We start from the raw sequence: 25,445 nt of genomic DNA on the forward strand, positions 1-25,445 counted from the left end.
AGACGTAGCCAAGTGATGCCGAGAATTACTGGAAAGTGAGCGGCCTTGATAACATCAAAGCTTACCTTCTCAGTGTATCCCTCCATAACAATTTGAACCGGATAAGTCTCCATCTCTATGGGTCCTGAAGATAAAGGCCTTCCGTCCACGCCTTCTACAGGAATGGCTCGGTCCTTCCGCACCAGAGGAATGTCATGATCTTGGACCCAAGTAGCATCTATAAAGTTGCCTGCGGCCCCACAGTCCAACATAGCAAGCACCTTGAAGGAAAATCCCGTGGATGTGGATAAAGTGATTTGAAAGACCATTAGGCGGTTGTCTCCTTGGATTCTGGTTCTGGTGCAACTGCAAGGGTTTGTACTCGTTTCCTCGTTGCTTCCCTTGCTGAAGTACAGGGATGCTCGTTTCCCTGACGGCGAGGAGGGACATCAGGACAATTACGCAATAGATGCTTTTAAGAACCACAGTACATATAAAGGTTCAGTTCTCTTAGTCTCTTTCTCTCTTCAGAAGTTAGAGGTGCCCACATAGCACCAATCTGCATAGGTTCCTCAGTGTCTGGCTTTTCCTTAGCCGTAGTCGGTATGTTGACAAGAGGTGGAAAACCCCGGTTTTTCCTCTTCTCGTTTCTTCTCTCAATGAGCCGAAACTCTATCTGTAGGGACAAATTTACCAATTCTTGAAAGGAGTTTGGACGAGCAATCCGGGCCAACTCGTCTTTTTTTTCTTCTCTTGTAAACTTCTCCTGAAGATGGTTTGCTGGGCAGTGTCGGGCCATCCTGCATTCTGTGCCAATCTCTGAGATTGGGAAACATACGTCTGGACATCCTGGTTCCCTTGCTTAACGTCCAACATTGCTTCATAGGTGGAGAACTGGACCTCTGGTCTCTCAAACCGGTCCTTGAAACTCTGAATAAATTGGTTGTAGTTACCAATTTGTGGGTCGTTGCCAGTTACTATTGGTGTAGCCCATGCCAATGCGCTACCAGTCAAATTTGACACCAGGAACCCCACTCGGGCTCTGTCTGTCTCAAAAGCCTTGGGTCTGAAAGAAATGTAAACCGAACAGGCATCCAGAAATTCCTTCAACTGTCTTGGGTTGCCATCATATTTGCCATACGTAAACGGCATAACTGGTAGGTTGCCTTTGCCTTCATCCCGGGCAGCAACCTGTTGCGGAGTGCAGCATTTTCGGCATGAACAGCCTGCATCTCGACTCGTAAACCTTGAATGGCGTTACACAATTCTTGATACTGTTCAAGCAAGGCCATTTGGATCTTCTGGCGTCGTATACTGTCAAACTCCTGAGTGAATACCCCGCACTCCTCCTCACCTGTCTCCTCTATTGAGCTATCCAGGGCTTCTGAATTCTTCTTTCTCCGCGCCTTCCTTTGTTCTGCAGGAGGATGGAAGACGTGCGGCAATGAACAGGTAAGTTATCAGCAAGATATAAGGTAAGCAGAAAGTAAGGAGTGAGAATGGCAAGAGTATGCCTATGCGAAAAAGAAGAAATGTCAGTAGAGAGGCGTGAATGGATAGAGGGAAAACCAAATGGCTCCGAGCACTGACCTGAACAACGGGAGCTGCGGAAACAGAAAGAGAAAGAAGAGAGCAAGAAACTGGACTCTTGCGGACGCTGCACACCGAAGGCAGAGGCTGGGAAAGGCGCTGCGAGAGTCAGAACCACAGTACGTGACACTGGCGCCGAACTTAGAAGTAAGGAAGTTCGAGGGCAGAGAAAGATCAGATATATCAGCTACCGTAGTCAGAAGACTAAGGCAGCTGAAGGTGCAGGCAGCAAAGAAGCCGAAACAAGAATGTGCTAGAATTACAAAAGTGAAACAAAAGGGATACAAACCACTGTACCTCACTGAGTTGAAGACAATCACCTGAGTGCATGGAAGGATAGCAAAACGAGGGAGGAAAACAGAGGAGGAAAGTAACAACGGAGCGTTGGAATGCCGAAGCGAGTCTCAGGAAACAACACAGAACTCTGAGTAGAACCATAGACGATACAACGCAAAGATTGTATCCCAGATCCTCGTTCATAAACAGAGAGCAGCCATATTGGAAAAAGGCTAGAACGTTACTGTGGAACTCTGAACCTCCATGTTACGTGTATCTCCACCTTTGCCAGCACTTCCAGGGGCGATGTATGACACTGTCGCTGTAAGCCCAGCCCCCTGTCTCTATGTGTCTGTGTGTCGCCCCGTTTCCTGCCATCCTGTTCACGTGCCTGGTCTTGGTGCTTTAAAGATAACCATCATATCACATCACTACGCTTACTCTCTACTACACACCATCATTCAACTAGAACACAGCTATACCCCTGATTAATTCGTCCCAGCTGTTTACATATGAATGCGACCCCATGAACACCACATCACCCTAATAAAACGCAGCTAGCCTTGCACCTTCCGGCCCAGTTGCTCACATGTGCGTCCTTCAGGCCTAACGCAGTCAGAGCCCAGTCTGGGTGTCCACCCACCAGACTGCACACATCCAACTGATATCTTCAGCATCACACCTAATGCTAGGATGCAGCTACCATCCAGCACTTACATCAGCTGCACACATATCTGGTGCACCCACGCACCCTCCGACACTATCTCTCTCTATTGACCAGAACTACGGTTCCAGAGGGTGTTCAACCTACCAGCGCTTTGAGGTCATACCAATGATACATAGAGCGCTATATAAATGCCAAGTAACATAACATAACATAAAAAATGCCAGTTGTAGCCAGAGAAAAGAGACTGTAATGGCCGAGATAGACGCCTATCTGCAGGAACACTGGCAGCTGACGCAAGAAACACAGTGGTTCCCTGGAGATGGGAAGAGGATAGAAAGGCCACCTGAGACCACAGAGCTGGGAAAAGAGAAGCAGTCGAGCCCAGAGTATACCAAAGAGCAAAGCGACCCCAAGAAGCGGCACGGAACCCCACAAGAGGGCGTGCAAGGAAGACAGAAAGGCAACCCCACAAAGGTGTGTGTCATGTAATAGGATACATTCTGCCCAAAAAGGGAGTAAATTTATGCATGATATGCCATTTCATGTTGGCCTTCCCCACATCATCATGAAATTAATAGCAAATAAGAGATAACCAGGCCTGGGCCTGAACGATTCCAATGACAGAGGGTAGTGCCTAGACTCTTACTAAACGGTGAATGCTGCATACAATATGGTGCTTTGAATTAGTAGGTAACTACTGAGAAGCACTACACGCTGGATGAGTATGTTTTGCAATACACCTCTAAGTGAGGCTTGGTCCTTTAAGAGAATATACCCCATTTAAAATGAAAGTCTGCACAGACATGTTTGGAGTGAACACCCAGCAAGAAAAGATTTCAGTTTCATTCCTTCCAAAGGAGGTTTTTAGAATGGCTCACAAGAGGAGCTACATCATTGTCCATGTACAGGTAAGAATGAGTAGCTGTTGATAATAGAATGAGACACACATATCACCAGCAACATCATTGGTGGCCCACGATAGAAGTGGCCTTAAAGCTATCGACAGAGCAAGCAGTCTGTGTGAGTCAGCTTGAAATGACATCTATCATTGAAAATTGTTAAACAAACCTAAGGAGTTGGTGACCAACTGTAGTTGGGGGCAGTGCCAAGTTGAATGTTGATAAACATCACATCTTTGTGGGCAGGGTTTCCAAACCCTTGCTTCGTAGATTTACACTATTATTCAGACAAGTGCCCATCAATTGAGAAGTGGGTTTACTAATTAGGGGCTTTCCATGTTCTGGGTATATAATGGATGACAGGTCTCCATTTGGGAGACCGGCAGGCAAGCATATTGGAAGATGACATGTCCTGATGGGGGAGCGAACCGAGAAGCACTCCTGAAGTTCCAGTCATTCCTTGACAGAACCCCATCTTTGACAGCGGATGTCTCTGCTAAGCTCCAATAATTGCTGGGTATAGGCTCTTGAATTGAACAAAGGCTCATTCAGTATTCACTATATTCTTAGAAATTCCATTCTGGAATTGCATTTTAGCATTTAAAGATTGAGCTGAATGCTTTTGCTTTGTTTTGCATTATTTTTTCATTTGGCGTTTGCCTTATGCACTCGCATTATTTGCATTTTGAGTAGATGTTTCCGTATTAGAGTATAACGCTTACCCTTGATTTCCAAATTATATTTATTCTTTTCACACTTACATAAACAATGAATCAAGGTAAATTATATTAATCTAAAGCATAACACTTATTTGAACATGTCATAACCATTCAATCTATAAAGGAACATTACAGAGAGAAGGTAGGTGGGGAGGTGAGTGAAAGAGTAGAGATAATGCAGATAAAGAGAAAGAAGAAGAAAGAGAAACCGAAGGGAAAGAAAAAAAATAAGGAAAAGAAAAAAAAAAGAAAGAAAACCAAAGGTAATATTTTAGAATGTGAGTGAAAATAACTAAACATAAAGGTCATTAAACACCCCTCAGATCATCTTATATTTCTGATGTTGATCTTTAGCATTGAAGCACATGTTCTCTCTCCTAGACAGGAGACACAAACTCTGCAGACAATCATCAGCACAGGGGGCAGTATTGCTCTTCCAGAATTTCAAGATAGGTCTCTCAGCAAGGAGGGCTCTATGTGTGCAGAATAATTTAGCACTTGTCAATTCAATACCCTGAAGGAAACGAGCCCAAAACACCAAGAAGTGTGTCCCTAGATAGAGATAGACCCAAGACCAGGTCTATTCTCTAAAGGACACCATCCCAGAATAACTGGATATTCCTACCAACCACAACATATGGAACGTGTTGCCCACATCACTTTTACAGTTCCAACAAACATCCTCATTGCACAACTTGCACGACCGCATCTTCCAAGGAGACCACTACAGGTAGTAGTTAATTCTCTGTGGAGTGAAACGTAGTTTTAAATCAACTTTGTATTTAATTGGACCTGCACATATGTGGTTCCATTCAATATCTCACAACAAACAACCCAAGTCTGAATCCCGGTGTCCTCTACCTCATTGTGGTGTTAACTTAAACATGGAAGGAGTAGTAAATTTGTATAGAGTGGATGTAGAGAGAGCCATGGTCTTAGAGAGGAGTAAGAGCGCAGGCGGAGCGTGCATTGCAGCATTTATTGACAAGAAAATATCAGCGAAGAGGTACCGCAATACATTATAACGGTGGATTCCCACTGCCTTCTGCTTATATTTAAAGTGTAAGAATTCAAGGTCAACCATACACTGACCATCATGGGCCTGTCCAATTCTCCAGATACCTGCTTTTTGCCACGAAATCCACAATAAAACGTCATTACCCTGTTTCACAGCTGGGAATCTCCACAAACTAGAATCCGCACACAGTAAATACTTCTCATCTCGAGTCTCATTACATCTACACCATTCTTTCACAACATGCTTTAAGAAAGGTGGAGTCGTACCAACCGGCAGCCTTTTATCCGCAAACAAAATAATATCTAGGGGTGTAGGCGATACAGCCTCAGTCTCAATTTTAACTAAGCCTGCACAGTTGATTCAGTCAGACGCAATCCAGTGAAGCAAAGTACGTAACGTAAATGCAGTGTGGTAACATTTTATATTTGTATAACCAAAACCACCTAGATGTAGCAGTCTTTGAAGGACATCCTTTGGGACCCGTGCATGGCCACCTTCCACCTATACAAATTTATTCAAGGACTTATTAATACTCAAATAGTCGATTATTTGAAAGTGGCATTGGGAGCATACTAAAAACATATAATAGTTTTGGGAGCAAAGTCATCTTCACTAGGTTAATCTTGCCTCAGAGGGTCAGCTTTAATTTCACCCAGTTACAGCAGAGTATGTCTATTTCTGCAAGTTTCAGGTGAATATTATTCACAAGTAGTGACTCAATATCCCTATTGACACGAATACCCAAGTACTTGTGGCCCGAGTCAGCCCACACTTCTCTCGACCCACATCAAATAACCCTCTATGACATGAAAGGGACATGGGAAAACAAGAGTCTTTGTGACATTCACTTTGTAATTAGAGATACTACCAAATTCTTGTAATGCTAACAGAAGTTCTCGATATGAGTGCTCTGGATTTGAAATTAAAACAAAAAGGTTATCTGCATATAAGAGGACTTTTGAAGTGTATTCCCCAAACGGAATGCCTATTACATCTGGGTGGTTTCTATGCACAACAGCAAGGGGTTCAGATCAAAAAACGAATGGAGACAAGCGACAGCCTTGACAAGTGCCTTTTTGAATATGGAAACATTCTGATCGACAACCATTAACGGCCACAGCCGCCTTTGCACTGCTACATAGAGCTCCAAAAAGTCAAAGGAAACGTGGCCCACAATTTACTTTAAGTAAGATTTACGTTGGAAAACCCAACTCACCCTGTCAAAAGCCTTTTCCGCATCAATGCTGGCCACTGCATATGCATCTGCAGAATGTCTCTTTAGGTAAATGACATCAAGCAATTCCCATAAGTTATCATAACTATTCCTTATGCTTACAAAACCTGTCTGGTTTTTGTGGACCAGTTTCGGAAACAAGCCTTGATTTCTATTGCAGTTTTTTGGGGGATTCGCAAGTTTATTATTTATTAATCAAATACATTTGCTTTACAAGATTGCATTTCTTTTACATTAAGAAGGTGATACATATTTTGGTTTAGTTCACCATATTGGATAGGTAGAAAACAGCATTTTTCAGGCTTCCTGGTGTCTTGAATTCACTATGGTTTGATCTCAGCATATTCAAGAGATCCTGCTTTGCACATTGGGTCCCCTGATGGAAGGAGCAGTTATTGTGTGTTGACATAATGAAGAGATTTGCTTATTTTCAGCACCAGCTCAGAATGAAATGTCAACTGTGATTTATATGCCGTGAAAAGATTAAAGGAATGGTTCGGTCAGAAATTTTTATTGTCCCTACGGGTCGGCCATGTGTTTTTAAGCCTAAATCGGTCGATATTAGAAAAATGTCCTATGCCCCTTACCCGAGTTTTCGTCCATTAAACACATGCGAAAACAGGTAGTAGGGCACCGCCATTTTGTGATAATTTTAACACTTGCCGCATCGCCCTGTGTGACCTGCTTTTGCGGCACTAAATCATATCCCCCGCCCCTGAGCCTGACATATCAAAACATTCATATTCCTCGCCTCTCTCCGTGATGTTACTGTGCTGTGTAGGCAAACATGCCCAGTCGTCTTCTACGCGACTTCACATAGAACCCGGAAACCAACACAGATCAACTCACAACAGAGCGCGCCACAATTCGGAATATGAAACTGTACTTTAAAACTAAACAGCAAGATTGTACATTTGGTAAAGTACATTTATTTGACATTAAATCGGAATGGAATTTTTTTCTTTGCTCTCGATCCGCAAATCCGCTAAAGTTTATTGTGAGTCACACGCTGTTCCTTTATGGTACACAGGGTGTTGGTTTTCGTTAAAAGAAGCACTTTGGTTGCACGGTGAATCGCAAGGCTGTTCCATCAACTAGGCACTAGGCCACCGTAAAGGTTGATATGTTGCTTCTAGCCGCTAGTACTGCGTAAGGGCATATGGGCCCTTGGCGATCGTCCTATAAGATAGTTAAGGTAGTGCAGTTGTTTACAAGAAGCTGCAGCTGGCGACTGAAGAATCCGTCGGCCGGGGTCTGGAATAGGTGGCAGACGCAGTACGGTAGGATGTACCTGTTTTGAAAACATAAAAATTGAAATTAGTCTCGCCAGCCGATCTTTATTACTATTATTCATTTTATTTATTAGGGCCGAGGTAAAACTATTTGCTTGCGAGGATAGTGCAATGGAGTATGTTCGGCTCTGAAAGCAATGCGAAAACTGACGAAAGAAATCGAGGTTAACACACAATGGCCCTCATTACGACCCTGGCGGAGGACCATGGTGCAATTTGCACCATGGTCCATGGCGCAGAGCTGCCAACTCCGCCATTGGGGTTGGCGGACTTACCGCCCCATTCCGAGGTTGGCGGGGCGGTAAGTCCCCAATCCCCATTTACCCTTCCCCATTCCCATTTTTGCCCCATAGGGTATAATGGGAGTGGGGAAGGCGTTAATTACGCCACCGTAAATTACGGTGGCGTAATTAACAACAAGTCCCGTAGCGCCATGGATTTTTCCGCCTGCGAAAAGCAGGCGGAAAAATCACCATGGCGCTACGGGAACTCGTAGTCTGGCGGAAAGGTACGCCATGCTTTACGCCGGCGTAAAACCCTTTCCGCCAGGGTCGTAATGAGGCCCAATGTAATGATTTATTAACGTTGAACCACTGAGAAACGACTGTTTGTCTACATGCGTGTCGAATGGGCAAATGCATGCCCATGTGCCCGGTAGAAAGACGATCCCACAAATGTTTTACTTGCTCTTCATTGTAATATGCCACACAGAACGAACAAGTACAACTTAACCTGTCTTTAACTGAACGCTACTGTTATTATAATCCGGTATAAAATCATATAAAGAGTTACTTACATTATATTTGCCATTTCCATTGTCTCTGCATAATGCAGTCCGTAAATCCAACTCTGTTTGTGGCAACGTTTTTTCATATACTGAACTAACATGAAACTCGGTGTAGTTTCAGAATTTTCAGCCTTATCGACTCTTACGTTATTGCACCCCTCCTTCAAATGAAGTCCTTTCGGCATGATCCCTGTCTCTCAAGGTCAAAAAACAATAGAACCTTATAGTGCCAGTCGTGGGCCTCTCCAGCCCGCTAGCATAAAATCAAAGCTGCTGACCTTCACTCTGCATGAGCATACATTCTTACTTTGCAACATTCTGTGTAAAGCCATCTGTGAGAACTTGAATTTCCGACTCCATCTTGGTACTAGGCCTAACTGTGCTAATGCGAACTGTCCCATCTGCAACGCCTCGATTGGCACGTTCCAAGACCCCCAAATGTGTCCTTGTTGACCGCAAGCTTTGCAGCCCTAGAGAACCATAACTATGGAGACATTGACTTTTTGGGGGAAAGTGAGGAAAAGTATAAACTACCCGAGGAGTTGAGTTGAAAGTGAGATTTATTGTTTGTTTGTTTTATTATTTGTAATGCGCAAGCCTCCCCTCAGGTAACAGAGCGCAGCATTTACATGAGATTGCGAAGCTTAGTTACAACAACAAAAATATATACAAACACATATTGACAAGGTCAGCGATATGAGGTGAATAGAGAGAGAAGTCAAAGATGACACCCAGGTTGTTCGCCACCCAGGATGGTGAAGGGAGGGGTTAGGGTTAGCATACTGTGTATGTACACTGTACAATAAAAAAAGATTCAAATATACAATCAGATTATAATGATTTAAACCGGGATTTGTACTTCTCAACGAGCTCTTCTTTGGGTGGACATGGCACAGTGGCAATGTTTGGTGGCAATGTATCTGTGCTCTGCTCGCTCAAAATTCCATGTGTGTGCTTCTCTAGTACATTAACAATAAGGCCTTTAACAAAGTCAAACTCCATTTCCTCATATACTGGTTTGACCACCCATTTCTTACTTCTTTTTGCAAAGGCCGTAGTATAGTGAAGCATCCCTACATTTCCCATAGTCCTAGATTGTTCACGGCACACATTCTCGTTATGGGCCAAGACCGCTAGTAGAGTCCTATGTTTCATGCCCTGTATGCCGAAATGCAATCGCTTTGGTCTGTACATATTGTGGAACACCTCCAAACCTCCTGTGTGAGAGAATTCTGTCAGTCCCCTCAAATCTCTTCATAGAGTTTTATCAAAAACAATCTTCTCAATGGCTTTGTGTGTAGGTGAAGATGGAATCAACCACTTCTTCTTCCGTGCCGCCTCTGGGGACAAAGGGCCATGTTCACATTGGTGGAAATGTTGGTTTTCTGTCCAGCGGTGAACGTTATTACAGTGGTGCATCAGTGACCGCCATTTTTAAAGTAGGATTTCCACTGACCCTTCACAAGTTTTGGAGCTCCACCACAGATGGTTGCTGATAGACTGGGACCACTGTGAAATACTTTCCAAACCTTTTATTTCCCTGCAGCCGAGCTTTTCTTATTGATTGATTTAGCAAGATGCCATACGTCAAATTGATGTTTAATATGTGGGAACCGCTCACTCATTGTCTTGGCTATTGAAACGTGTCTGTCCGTGGCTATGAGGTCGATTTGCATTCCTCTCGATTGTAGATATTCCAATGATTTTATAAATCCTAGTTTCTCCATGGCCACTGAGGATTTACATTGGGACACCTGCACGACCACCAAACTCACTATTTTCTCACTATCCATGTCCTGAAAGTGGTAGGTGCAGTACTTGGCAGAAATTCCAGGGCTGTCACACTGTCCATCGCCGGCTAGCCTGAATCATTTTCTTACGAATGTACTTTCTAGAGACAATTGTTCAATTTTCCAAGCATCACTAATGGCCGGAAATAGATAATCATGTTGGAATTTGTCGTACTGCGTTTTAGAAATGAAATGGAGTCCCACAACAACTGAAAGAAAGACTTTAACTTTTTAAAACTGGACCCACTAAAAAGTGAGGCAGCTGCACACAGTAGATTGCCTGCTGGCAGTTCCCCCAGTATCGGTTGTGCAGACCATGAGAACGTATGATGAAATGTACAGGCGGCATGTATTTTGACGTTACTGCCTTGTGTTTGACGAGTCACATGAATCAATGTCTTCCCACATACTTCCCCTCTAACTCATTTCATGTTCTGGCCATTCGACAAATGCATCTCGAGTCTGAACACGCCGCGCCTGAATTAATAGTTCCTCCATAGTGTAAATGGTCTGGCAAGCAACATCTCTCATTTGCTTCACTGTCTGTGTATGCATAGTTCGTACACCCACGGGTAACTAGAGGACAGATTGGAAAAGGGATCTTCAGTTTAAACACAAGATAAAGTATAGTAAAATTGACAGAAAAAAACCATAATATAGTCCCCAGCACAAAACAATTTCAAAAAATATGAACTATTTGTAACTAACCTTATTTTTGTTTCTTTTCTTTGCAACTTTCTTGACTCGAACTTCAACATCTGCACGCTGTTGCTCCGATTCGTTTCCGCATGTCTTCCCTTCCTCTTGCGCTGCAACGACTATATTTTCTAGATCCGCATAGACAGCACGGAATGACGCTCCATTGACTCCCTGAAACATAGTACTTTCATTACTATGTATCACAATATTGAAAACATAAAACACACATGAGGACGACCACACAGGTACATCTCAATAGCTAAACACGAATTAAACATTGTGTAGAACAATCAAACGACAAGTATTCGAGCTCTGATGATCTAGTTCGATGGAACTGTCAGTTTCCATACCTCTGGCTCCGCAAAGACTGCCATGAATGATTTTATTGGAGAGGATGCCTCAGCAACTCCCTGAAACACAGTACTTGCATTAGTATGGTTTTCAATATTGTAAACATAACACACACTTGGGGTCGACGGCACAGGTACATATAAAGAGATAACCACAAATGATGCATTGTCTAAAAGAATCAATGGATATCTACATATGATCCGATTTAATCAACTTATTTCTCTGATTTATTTACATCTGCATCATCTACAAGGGATGTTGCGATTGTAGAGGAAGCTCCATTGTCTCCCTGAAACACAGTACTTGCGTTAATAAGTAAAAGAAAGTATAGCAAATGGAATCACGTTATATGATCACGCTTGATAGAACTGTCAGTATCCAAAGCTCGTGCTGCGGAAGAATATCTATGGATGTTGTCAATGTGGTGGACGCTTCAGCATCTCCCTGAAAGACAGTACTTGCATTAGTATGGATAACACTAATTATAACTGAAAACAAACACTAGGGGACGACAACTAAGGTGTATATCAATTGGAAAGCACTAACCAAAAATTCGGTAAAATAATTACACGATACCTAAAAACGATTACTTGACATGCATAAAACAAGTCTGTAGCATAATAGCTAAGCAAGATTACCTGAGACGCGCAAGAAGTGGTTGATAACTGCGGGCACGTCACGGATGTAGAATGTTCTTGCTTCAGATTCAGTGAATAGTCAAGCAGTTGTAAAGGTAAATTAAGATTGATAATGAAATGCCAATATTAAAAATTGCCATGTAAGGCAACAGAATACTTGAGAATAATGCTATTGAAAATGCGCAATATAGCACAGTTCCCTGTGCCCATAAATAGATTTCCTTTGAGGGTTATAAAATAAAAAAATAATGTATTTATAAATGTCATTATTCAAAAAGCTATACACTCATATCAATATCGAAAGTATTACAAGGGACACAACACCTAAAATATCAATTAATCCATTCAGCTACCTACACACTACCGCAAGGCCTAAAGTTAAATCCGGACACTTGACTCACCAGTGTCGGAATGTGGACAAATAGAGTAGGAATAGCGTTTGCCGTTTATTCTTCTTTGTTACCCAAGATGTGGCGTACATGTTTGAGGAAAAGTGCCGGCTGCAGATGCGGTATCGATCACCCCTCTTGTCCTCAAAGACTTGTTGGACTCTACTTTCAAGGTCTTCTGGTGGATATCCGCAATGTCTGACCCATTCTCTTATTCGATCAACAGTTTTAGGGAATACATGCATTGTAGTGCCTTCAGGTTTAGCATGGGTCTTCGAAGGGTAACCGCTAATCGAACAGGCAGGCATTGTTGAAAATTCTGAAAAGTAAATATCAAGATTATTATAAAACCTTGATGAATAAAAATGGCATAAAAAAGTAAATGAACCATACAATGTTCAATGCAAGGTTTCTTTTGGTCGCCAGAACTAAACCAGTTCATCAAGTGCGGATTAGTATTTGCATTACTTTCACAAATTAAAAAATGATGGAACTAAACTCTGAACATGTGACTCGTCCCTTGGATGTACTATCTTGCACGAGAAGGAAACATGCTTACATTATAGACAGAACCCGCGAAGGATGCAATTCGATGACAATTGACACAGATGAAAATAAATAGATCTATTGATAGCATAACAATTGAAACTCAAGTCAATAGCAATGAGACCAATGAACATAGCACTATTTAGTACTCTACTTGCAAATAGATAGAAATTACCTAAATATGACTGTGATACATGGCCTTACCTTGACCAACAAACAAACAGTTAGATTCAGCAAGCCCAGTAGTTTGTGGCAGGAGAACAGGTAGATTGCCACAGCTAGCACACTGACGAGTTTGCTCGAAGCGGTCACAGAAGTTCACAGATAGCACGACGACGAGCAGATTAGCATCGGTCTCAGTGGTTCTCAGGAAGCACGTTCAGGAGTTGACTCGCAAAGCACAAAGATGTTCTCATGAGACATATCAAGTGGTTTATAAAGTATTAGAAACAGGGGTGTGTTTGTGAATGAATGACTTGTATATGTCATGGTATTATGTGGTTTGCAGGGGGGCGGGGTGGATGGGCCGGTGGGCGTGTAGACAAGGCACAGGAAGACTCTTGAATGGAGACACACTTATGTGGATTTCAGGGGGGAGGCCTGCTTCAGGGGAGGCCTGCCTGGATATATGGGGTCTGTGGAGCCCCTAACAGCACACCATGGCAGCGCTCATCCCCGGGTGCGAACTGCCTTTGATAGGGGGGGTGGATGGGCTGGTGGACGTGCATACAAGGCACAGGAAGACTCTTGAATCGAGACACACTTGATTCGTTTAAAAAATCAAAACAACCGTTGTTAAAATATATGTGGTGTTTTATTTTGTTTTTTATTTTGATGGCACAAAAATACAAAACTTTACAAATTGTACAGGTCAGGTTGCAGCTCAGCGAGGGAAAATCCCCTGTACTGACTGCTGTCACTGGGGAAAGTTTGTCTTATGGCACCAACGTCACAGGCGGGTATTACTCTTCGAACGCGGTGTCCAAGCCTCCCGTGAAGCCACCATGTAAAGGAACGATAGGCCACCAGCCTGTACCACCTGTGAAAAAGAATGATACAAACTGTTTTTAAATGACCAAGATAAGTTTATTAAACCTTTGTTGTCAATGAAAATTCTTGTGTTGTCAATGACAATTCTTGTAACTAATGGCATTCTGCTCGGACAAATGCTATCTAGACACTGCACACTATTGAATGACTTTCATGCGTTTCAATGATATGTAGATGTAATTTTGAATATAGGAGACGACTATGAAATAGTAGTGGCATCACAACCAGAGTATACTTACTCGTTACTTGGATTACGAGGACAAACAGTTGCGCGAAGTTCGTGCATAAGCACCATCATTATCCTCAACACGGAGCGTGTGAGGCGGGCTGACCTGAAGTCTGGCAGTTCGGTGATGCATTGCGGCCGTGGCTCGACTTTCGAAATGTAGGCCACGCATCCAGAGTTTTCACAGCAGCAGCAGTTCTCGTCCTCGGTTGGCATTAGCTTGCACCGATTGCATGTGCACCAGGTGGAAACACCGTCCATGCGATTAGGTCCAGTGTCTTCATCCGTTCATTCGTCCTGCCAACTGCCGTCCGAAGCCCCATCGTTTTCGCATGTTTCCCTTTCCAGTAGTTCCTCCTCGGTATACTCGGGCTCGTACATGTAGGGCATTATTGTAGCCATTATGTGGTAAACCAACTAAAATAATTTATAGCGATGGTACTGGTATCTGTTCACACGGGCTACAAGCGTCGAAGGTAGCTGACCAGAGCACAGAAACGAGTCACAGAATACTCAAAGTAACACACAGAGAGAAATGGAATCGAAAATCTGCTGCTGTGTGTTGTCAAACGGTCTGTTTATGCTTATTGAGTAAAGAGGCATCCTGCTATTTCCATGGCGACACGTCATTAACTGAAGCGCAGCGAATGTTGACACGAGACGTGTTTTGGCGTTGTGAAATGGCCGGTACACGTCTGCTGAGGACAGGCACAGGGGCGGGGGATATGATTTAGTGCCGCAAAAGCAGGTTACACAGGGCGATGCGGCAAGTGATAAGATTATCACAAAATGGCAGCACCCTACTGCCTGTTTTCGCGTGTGTTTAATGGACGAAAACTCGGGTAAGGTCCATAGGAAATATTTCTAATATCGACCGACTTAGGCTTAAAAACACATGGCCGACCCCTAGGGACAATAATAATTTCTGACCAAACCATTCCTTTAAGAATTGTTGAATTGTACCATTTAAGGAGTAGACTGAGAGATGTTTTGGTTGTTTCTATAATAAAACATATTAAAGTGAATTTTAATGGTTAGTGCACTCATTTCAGTCCATATTCATTCATTGGTAAATTTTATGCTGAGTTGACAAATTGACAAAACATTTATTTTTTATTACCGTTTTGTTTTGCTCTTGACATGCACACTATTTGAGGTAACACGTATTAGACACTGTCACACCATAACAGCACCCATTTAGGTTGGATGTGCTTAAAGGTGGGAGAATGGGAAATTCTTAATATGGTTCCTATGAGATGAAAAGCCACCTGCACCCACAAACTCATAATAATAAATATTTGTAGTTGCAAAGGCTGTGCTCATAAGCACGGCAGAGACGTCTGCCAAGTTCTATGCCATAACCTGTTCTGCCATCGCCTTAGAAATGGTGTTGCGTTCTTCCTATCAAAGTATAGGTGGGGATATTGCCCATAGGAGCCAGCATGTCCTTAGCTAGCTAGCCTTTTCAAGGAAGATGAGAAAGGTATGCAATTCTGAGTGGGGGCTAAGAGAAAGGTAACCCCACAAGGGTTTGTGCAAAGCTGAGAGGGGGCTAAAATAAAGGCAACCTCATGAGGGGTGTGCATGACCAAGAAAGAGGTAACCACGAGGGGGTTTGCAAAAGGAAACCCCAGGGTTTGAGAACCAGAAGGCCAACGGATAGGAGAGAGTCAACCCGAGGGTGTGTGCAAACCGAGACCCCAGGGAGCAGTGAGAACTAGAAAGACCGAGCGATGGCTGAGAGAGAGGCAACCCCACAATGGTGTGTGCAAACTGAGACCCCAGGGCGAAGTGAGAACCAGCAGGGCTGAGAGGGGTCTGATAGAGAGGGACTAGAGACGAGAAGAGCCAGAGTTGGCCGAAAGATAACTGATCACAAGCCGGGGTGTGAAAACAGAAAAAATCCAGAAAGAGGAACATTAGAGAAGCCCAGACCAGGAAAATAATTCTCTAAACCCAGGAAGGGATGGGAGGCCTGAGACCCTAGGGCGGGGCAGGAACCAGAGTAGTTAGGAACCGGGACAAACAAACCCTGGTTATCAATGAATGTAGAAGAGAACCTTGTTTGCTGCTGACAGTTGAACTGTGCTACGGGTAAGGAGCCCTGAAGACATTATTTTTCTGTTGTCCCCTTTTTGAACTATGCACGGGCCGCTAGTCGAGAGACATTTGCTGGTGACCTGATCCGAACTGTACCTTGGGCAAGAGGCACCCTGTACCATAAGGGCATTTCAAACAGGGTCAGGAACCAGCCACAACTTTGTCATTTTGGGGTAGAAGGCCAGAATGACATCTTTCTGTTAGATTCTTGTGTCCTGTTTAGTGGTAGTTGCAGAGTTCAGGGAAATATAGGTTTTGGGCGACATCTTCATGAGCACCCTTTCAAACCCTTTCTTTTCCTTTAGTTTACAGACTTAGGGTTTAGAAAGGGTTTGGACACCTCCATGAAATGACAAAACCTGAGTTGTCCATGTGGGATATATTGACCCACTCAACAGTATTTCTCCACATCACCAAGCTGCAGTTGTGCAGATACAGCAAAATGGCGGCGCTTGCTCCTTTCAGCGCCATGGCCTCAAAACTGCCTTTTGCAGCAACAAAATAAATGGTTGCAATGTCTTGCCAAGCACACATCAGGCAGGATTGAACCAGGGAACACACAGAGAGTTCTGACATATACAAATGGAATCAAGTGAAAAGGCAGCACTGCTTTGCTGAAACCCCAAAATCCCCATTGAAAAGGAAACTTTTTCACCTTTAATAAAATGCTGCTTTGACGCTAATTCCATCTGTTTTTTCTTAAACCACTGTGATCAATAAGGCCCTGCCATGTACAGTATATCTCATTGTGCCTCATCAAAACCACGCATGAATTCTTAATGACAGGCCCTGTTAGGCCAAATCTGAAAAAAAGAAAGGCCCAAGAAACTTCACTTTCTGCCGTGCACAGGAAACGCTTTATTTTGTGCTAGAAAAGTGTCAAAGGAATGAACCCTGCAAAAGAAATCATAGCTCTGTGCAAATGTCAATTCCAGGAGACCTTTGCCTTGTACAGACTGTTGTGTACAAGAAACTTACTATGGCTGCAAGACAATATCGGGAAGTCAGATGCCAAAATCGAATTTGAAAGGAAATGCTAGCAGTTTCACCACATGTGTAAAATGGGCTTTGCAAACCAAAGAAAAATAAATGCCTGTTTTAAAGGAAAAGTAATATGTTGAATGGAAGCGTGTCTGTGCCTAGCAATGAGAAGGGGTTGGCTGCAGGGAAACATACATGGGCTATTTTTTTCCACACGCTTGTTTTAATTCAGGACCAAATATAAGAAAATAAAGGTTTTAAACCACCTGGGCTGAATTTGCAAACTTCCAAAAACAACTTATTCTAGTTGGCAGAGTTAAGGCTTCTCCCAAGGAAGGGAGCCACCATAAACTTCCAGGACACGAAAGTGATAATTGCTAGGTTGGAAAACTGTGACTGACCATGACAAAGAAACTTCACATACTAATCAGACTTCAGTCTGGGCAGGGGCCTCTTCAATAGAAATTCTGGGACATCAAAGTGCGAAGTGGATAAGGGGCAATAATCCTTCAATCAAGCTGGAAAAACCCATCCTCCCTTTGGCGGAAGTAACAGTTACAGTTAGTGGCAGCTGAAAAAGAAAAAAAATGGTCCAGTGCAAGACAAAGGACTGCCATTTGCTTCTAAAGACTATTTTATAAATAAACTTTAAAGACTTTTATCTCTGCAGCAAGACTTTGTAAAAATGTAAAAATCTCGCAGTACAAAGTGATTTTGTATTTTATAATTTGAGACATTGTAGAAGTCACTGACACCTTTCGGAATAGATAAAGCAAAGAATCAGGGATTACAAGTAAAGTATCCATGATGCCAATGCAAATTTTTATACTTACATCCCTTATAATAAACCACACATATGTATAAAGTTATGGAATTTTAGGCCGAATCTTTCAGACTCAAAATTACCAAAATATATAAGAGGGGCGAAACAATGTCTCACAGAGTTCAGAGTTGGAGTGGAATGGTCTGCATAAAATATGTAACTTGTTCACGTCATTGTAAATTGTGATATGACAGATTTTTGGCAAAAAGATCTGTGGCAAGTCTTTTCAACTCATCAAAGTACAACCCCTAAACTGAGCCACATCCTAGGGGAGGAAGCCAACAATGATTGCCCAATCCAGTTGGTAGAGGCGTGTTTAGCAGACCCTGCCCAGTCATATACTTCGATGATGTCACTATGCATTATAAATAAGAGTCCCTGACAAGACTCTGGTCAGACACTCTTTCTGAAGTTCCTGCGCTCTGTTTGTGTTCCATTCATCATCCAGATTCCAGACCCCACGAAAAGGCCCAAGCATTCCTGATCCTACTCCAGGGCCCACTGCAAAACCCAAGCAGTGCTGATCCTATCCCAGCAAGGCCTCAATTCTGAAATCCCACTAAAATTCCCAAATAACCAAAGGGGAAAGCTGTGGTATTCTTTTGGAAAGCATCCTGAACCAGCCTGGCTTGCTGGCCACTAACTGCATGGCTGCTGCAATCCTGCCATCCAGCTGACCTTTAGTATCCAGTGACCAGAATTGCCATTCCAGTCCTTGCCATCCGGTGACCAGAACTGTCCAGCTGTTTGTCAGGCGCGCTGCTGTGTAGTGACCAGAACCGTTGACGGTCCAAAAATTCCAAAACTAAAAGTGGACTGTAGGTATAATCCCTACCCCATAGAAATCCATAGCCTATCTTGTCCTGCATTTGTCCTTATCTCACTCTCTAAGTCATCCTATCCTTACCATGGTAACTTGTTAAAACTGTCAGAATTATCTGTGCACCCTGACCTTGATTTGTAGTGCTAGTGCCATCTCTCTTTTCAATTTTGTCTTGTGTAATCATATGCCATTAGTCATATTTGGAGGGATCGGACGGGTTTCTGCCAGGGTTGGGCGCTGGGGTGATAAGGTTGAAGTCGCTAATCAACCCTGGATCTTACTGTGTCCATCTTTGGTGGTCTAGCCTGAATACTTTAGTGTAAAGTAAAACTGTTCTCGTCACAACTGATTTCCTTTCTTACTTCACCGTTTCATTTTACTCAAAGCGCACCTTTTTATATCTTGTATAACTCATCCAGGTTCATAGCTAGAGACCTGTTTTCACTTCTAGAATATCCCTGTGATATACCTCTATCCCCCAGCCCTCCAAATCAGTGTATTTCATCTGTTTTTATAAAAAAAACTTTTGGGTCATTTAAAACGGGAATTAAGAAAATGCAACTTTTACATGTGTCATTTTGCTGAAATATGTTTTCAACTTTCCATTAATTTTCGAATTATATGCTCTTGGTAATCCATTGCGTGTGACTGTTAGTGTCTTTGCATTGTTGTTTTAGTGAGGAATTATATTTGCTTCAAGGTTTTTAACACACATTCATAATTTTTTGTCCATTTCCGAGTGTCATTTCATAACATTGCAAGGGGTTTAAAATCTGTTTTTCTCTTGTATTTGGAGAGGGAAGGTCAGATTTGTATTCTGTTTCCCGTTTCTTATTCCTGATTACCTGCTGCTTCTTTTTATCCATTCAGAATTGATTATTTGTGGGTTGAGGGAACATTGCAGGGGGAAATTCTAACTTGGGTTCTATCTTTCCTAGATCAAAAAGTGCTCCTATTCTGCTGTGCTGTGTATATGTTCCACAAGAAGGTAAAACCCAGTGCATTGCTCACATTCTCATTGTAATTATCACCCCATTGGTGATTGCTGCCCCATATTAAAATTTGTATGATTTCTTTTGAATTTTAAAATAAATAAATAAATATTGCATTTTACCGACCAGGGGTATTTGAAAAGGGGGTGTGATATGAGTGGTGTACCATCTCAAAATTGAATCTGCATAAAATAAGGAGAAAAGCATCTAAATTGTGCTCTACATACTAGGCCGAGACCAAAGTGTGTGTGTATGTGTCACTTGATTCAAATCCTTAACATCCATCACTTGATTCTTACTTACCTGAGAGTGTGTGAGAGTGTTCGACTATGTGTGATATAAGACCGTAAGCAGATATTTATAGTGTTCAGTTTGGAAGTAAAAGGCTTGCTTGAGTCCAAGTAGCATTTAATTTATTTGCAATTTGATGGAAATGTGCCTACTACATTTTGCACCTTGACTAGGTTAGATGCATTACAAATTAGGAAGGACCTTGGCCATAAAACATACATTGTAGGCAGATGTAATGATGAAGAGCCGCGGACGTCAATGACAAATATGGGTGTGTTGGCAGTTGCCCTGGTGCTTTGGAACCAGTCCTAGACTTCCCAGACGAACCTGCGTCCACATGACCGGCACTGATGCTCCCAGCCATGGCACCGTTACCCACTGGCTACCATGTACCTGACCCCACCTGCTATTTTGACTGCCCTGCCTAGCCCACTGTTATCCACTGGCTACTGTGTACCAGACCTCGCTTGCTATTTGGATTGCTCTGCCTAGCACTTTGTATCCTCAATCTAATGTATACAAGACCTGACTTGCTAGGTGATTGAACCTGACTTAACTGAACCTTGTTGGGCTCTTGGAGTCACTCCCCCTTGGGACTGTTGGAACTGGTGTCATGATTTACTCTAGTCGCACCTTTGTGCCATTCGGAAGGTCCATGTGTTTGTTTTTCTTCACTTCTCCCGATGAGACGTGGTCTCTTACCCATTACCTGGAACCCAACATCCTCCTGGACTTTCCTAGAGCCTGGCATCATCCTGGAGCCCTTTCTCCTCCTTCCACAAACAGGTAGTTAGGGAATTACAGACCGGGGAGGCAGACCTCGGCATCACTAAAGACAATGATGTTTCCCTTCTCTCCCCTCTCTCTAGACTCTTGCTGTCTGCTCTAGCTCACATGCTCCCTGGGTGTTTCATCATACCTTGGTTAGGGAGGTGGTAAAACAGCAGGGTAGCCTCTGGGTACGTTCACGGGCACATATATAACTCACTGGTTCGAACACAGTCAGCCACTGACAGCAGGGAAATGCAAATAGGCAAGATAACACATTTGAAATGTGAAACTACCTAACACCTCAGTAGCAAAAGGAATTTAGAAGCATTTTTATTTTGAAACATGATCACACAAAATACATTCTAAAGCTCTCTTTAGGACATAAAACATACCCATACCCATCGAAATGAGAGCTTCATAGTTCTCCTTCATCATGTCCTTGTACAGTTCCTTCTGACATTCTTCCAAATCCTTCCATTCCTCCTCTGAGAAGTATGAGGCAACGTCATCAAAGCTCACGGGCACCTGAAACAGCAAGTATGTATAGCAGTCATGACTTCCTGGATAATTGGCTTCCGAGTGCTCTAACACTCGAAAGAGGAAAAAGGTTGAAAACACCATAAAAGCATGTTTCTTTAAATCTTTAGTTAATTAATGAGAATATGCCAAATACTAGATTTTGTTCGAATAAACTTGAATAATTTCATCCAAAGAACATATGTTAAGAAACTCTGCTGTAGAGCCACAAACATGGTTTTGTTCAAATGTGCCCCTCACCGTATCATCATCCGAGTGCAAGTCACCCCTGCGGAGGCACTTGTGAAAAATCTCCCTTAAGGATGGTGGAGGAATAATTTACTTGTAATTCTAGTTCACCATCTCCTTTACATTTATAATCCTAGTATATCTGCCTTTGTGTGGCATATCAAAATACATTTTTAAAGAGCAAGAACTTTTTCACTCACCAGGTAGGTAGCAAGATCTATCTATTTCCATTGGTGGGATGAAAGCTTTTTTTTGAACTGTTAAGTTTACTGCCAACAAAAAATTGAAGTCCTTAGAATTCCACGTAAAGCTAAAACACTTCACACCAAAGGTAAGAAAATGTCTGGTCTATAAACTTTGGAATTGGCAATGTTAAGATGCCAACATTGAGTCCAAATAAACAAATTCTCCAGTACAAATAATGCAAAAAAAGTGCATCACATTACCAATCAAATCTTAATTCACACAACACCACCACTTCACATTATTGACTTTAACCATTGAAAAGAGTGTTGTGAAATAGTTGTGTGGCATGGGTTATGGTCTAATTTGCAGTGTGAAGAATTGTTTATAAGAGAAAACTTTTTTGGGAGTGAATATTGTTATTGTACAGCTACTGTACGTTTTTCCACAATTAGATAATGTTTCAACAACTCCAACAGGACAGTTATCTAAATTCGTATAACAAAGCTACTAAGAGACAGACAAGACCCAGGCATTGAAAGACACTCAAGAAAAGCATCAGGAGCAACTTAGTCTATGAAAACCAGAGTAGTCCAACCTGCAGGTACCGGCACATAACCCGGGTACAAATGATTATATCCTGTAATCCAGGGGGAGCCACTGTTAAATGAAAGTCCTGAAGATATTTTGCGCACTTATAACCCTGCCATTTTAAATGTTACCCCTGACCAACAACAGGCTAGTCCAGACTCTACCTAACTGCCAACTTATCATAAGTGTACTCCAATAAACCCTATGGTCAGTCCGTTTACCCCTTGAAATACGAGCTCAGATCTCCAAACCTTGTTTCGCCGTCCTCTGCCACATTTGTACACTTCCAGAATTTGATAGTTAATACCAAAACTGATGCATTGACGCTTACACAGTTACCTGGAGGTGGGAACACTTCAGTTACCATACGTCTCACCTTGAGCGCTAATGATTTGCTTAATAATGTTCAGAGAATTCCAAATATACAAGAAGATCCCATCAAGTTCCAGGAGGAGCTTCAGGTCATAATAGATTGCTATCACCCCACTTGTGTCGATTTGAATCAATTGTTGCGAGCAGTGCTGCCCACAGATACGCTTACCTTGCTTAAAGTGCGCACCAGTTGGCCAGCTGAAGAACCTGCCACCTCCAGGGATTTGAAAACCTTTACTGATAAGACTGGTTCACACTATCACTGAAATGTGTCCTTGAAAGAGTGATTGGTCTAAAATCAATGAATGCAAGCAAGCCAAGGGGGTAAATCCTGCGGAATATCTTGAGCGTTTGCAACAAGGCTTTTAGTCAATTCATCTAAAACCATTCCATCTAATACTATTCCATCGAAATGTTTCCATCTAAAAAATGTCTGTATAATGCATTTGTTTGGGGTATAAAGGGTTAATTTTTGTTCAGGTGTATTTTAAAAGGTAAAAAACAGGGATTTGGGGGGTAACCCCCCCCCCCTCCCAAAAAGCAAAAATAATGCATTAGGTGAACATTTTTTAGATGGAAAATGTCGATGTAATGGCATTAGATGCAATGGTTTTAGATGAAATGACCATTAACCCTTTTAACAATACTCTGGGATTGCTGATGCAGCCATTTTAGCGCCTCAAGCCGTGGTGGCTCAGTTTGTTATGGGTTTGCAACTTTATGTATCTGAAGGGATTAGGACAGTACTAATATGATGGGAAGGAAAGGGTTTGGTAGAAGTTGTATTAGCTGCACACTATTTTCATGAACAAGTTGAAAGACAAAAAGAAACTACTAAAGCCAAACTTATGGCATTGCAGATAGAGTTTAAAATCTCCTGAGGGAAGGGCAGGGTTTCGACCTGTGCTAAGAGGGAGAGGAGCACCCGTCATATGAGCCAAGGCAAACTGCTGAGAGGTATTACACAAACACATACAGTGACCAGAGCAATTACTGTAAAGGGTTTGAACACTGGAAAACCAAGGGTCCACATCGGCCTCTATATGACAGACGAGGCGACTAGCCAGACGCTGCCAAGTGGCATGAAATGGTCCCAGCCTCCACCACCACAATTTTAGACCGATGGTTAGGATTGACAAGCGGTCTCTGAACTTGTTGCACCACTTAAATCGATTGATCCTTCTGCCCTGTGTCTACTTCGGTTATGGACATGATAGGTCCAATTTCTGATCAACATGCATTCTTGCTGAGTCACTGTTCTACAGTGAATTTGTTTGGATTGATTTATTGTGCAAGCAAAGTTGCTCTATTTACTGTTGTTAGGCAGAAACCTGTGCAGTTCCCTTACAGACCACTTCAAAAAGTTTAGGACTAGAGGAGTAAGCAGTAAACCCAATTGGTAGCAGTCTGCACCACCCAGATTTACCTGGTAGCTGTGGCTGAGCAGCCAGACCTCTCTCAAGAAGAGTTAGGCAGTATATAGAGTATACACAATAGGGCTAAAAACACAGTAGCACAAGCAAACACTGACCAGAGCTTTTGTATAAAAGTATATCATTATTTATTTAAAACACACTTGTAAAAATACACTGGCACTAATATGTCAAGCAAGTTCAAACACAGTCACTATAAGTATATACAGCTCCCTAGTTAATTATTCGACAAGTCTAAGTTAAGACACCACTTATTTAGCAAAACAGAGGTGAACGTGTAACCATAGATGGCACTCCAATAATTTGTTTAAAAAGGGAGAGAAAAGGCAGAATAGGAAAAACACACAGTACCAACACTTAAGAAACCACAGCAAGTCAAGAAAGGCAGGGTCTACTGTAGAGCAAAAAGTTCATAGGCCAGGCCCACTCTTGGAGAGAGCAAGGCGGAATGTGCCCAAGATCACACAGTGGAAATGCACTCAAAGTCTTTGCAGAAAAGTCAAAAGAGGTTGGATCAAGTCAGAAAGGTAATGTTAGCAGGTCCGAGGTCACCCCAGGATAGAGAGTCAAGGATTTACGGGACACCTTGGACAGTCTGTTGCAAGGGAGACCAGGTGGGACACAGTACCTGAAATGGTGAGAAAGCTCCAGCAGGGGCAGTTGTTCCTGGCAGCGGGTGCAAGTCGGAGCTTCGTCCAGGGGAAGAGATGATCTCGACGTGGAGGAAAGCTGGAGGTCGTTGCACTGCCAGGGAAGAAACCAGCCGCTGAGTTTCCCGGTTACAAGGTATGACCCTTTTATTCACGGTAGTGGTGAAGCATGGCTATCCGGCTGCCGGGGTGCTTGGCACGGGCGCTTCGACCACGAGACGATCCAGGAAGGCGAAAAAGGTGAACTGGTTGGTCCCACCAGCTCAAGGGGAAGAAGACTCTCCTGGAAGAAGATCTCCTCTGTCGTCGGGGAAGTTGTGAGTTCGTACAGCAGATCTCCACCGGTGGTGTCGTCGTTGGAGATGGCTCAGCTTCTCCCCTCTTCCGATTCTTTAGGTCCTGTGGCGACTTCTGAAGTTCCAGTCCCCAAAGCCCTGCTTTTATGCAGCAAAACCCCCATTCATCAGCCTAGCTGTCACTCAAACATGCTAAGTGGTGAGCCGGGCGGCTCACCACTGGG

At 42.9% G+C, this 25,445-nt stretch overlaps 1 protein-coding gene across 1 annotated transcript in view; it reads right to left on the reverse strand.

Annotated features, from left to right (window-relative positions):
- Window positions 1–25,445, reverse strand: part of LOC138567556 (zinc finger protein 665-like) — a 337,940-nt gene that overhangs the window by 119,739 nt on the left and 192,756 nt on the right. Inside the window, exon 2 of the mRNA XM_069645891.1 lies at window positions 21,330–21,456. Coding sequence (XP_069501992.1) covers window positions 21,330–21,456 — 127 coding nt within the window. The remainder of the gene's footprint in view (window positions 1–21,329; window positions 21,457–25,445) is intronic.

This window comes from Ambystoma mexicanum, chromosome 2p, assembly GCF_040938575.1.
Source record: "Ambystoma mexicanum isolate Mex_15411 chromosome 2p, UKY_AmexF1_1, whole genome shotgun sequence".
In the NCBI taxonomy this organism is placed as follows: Eukaryota; Metazoa; Chordata; class Amphibia; order Caudata; family Ambystomatidae; genus Ambystoma; species Ambystoma mexicanum.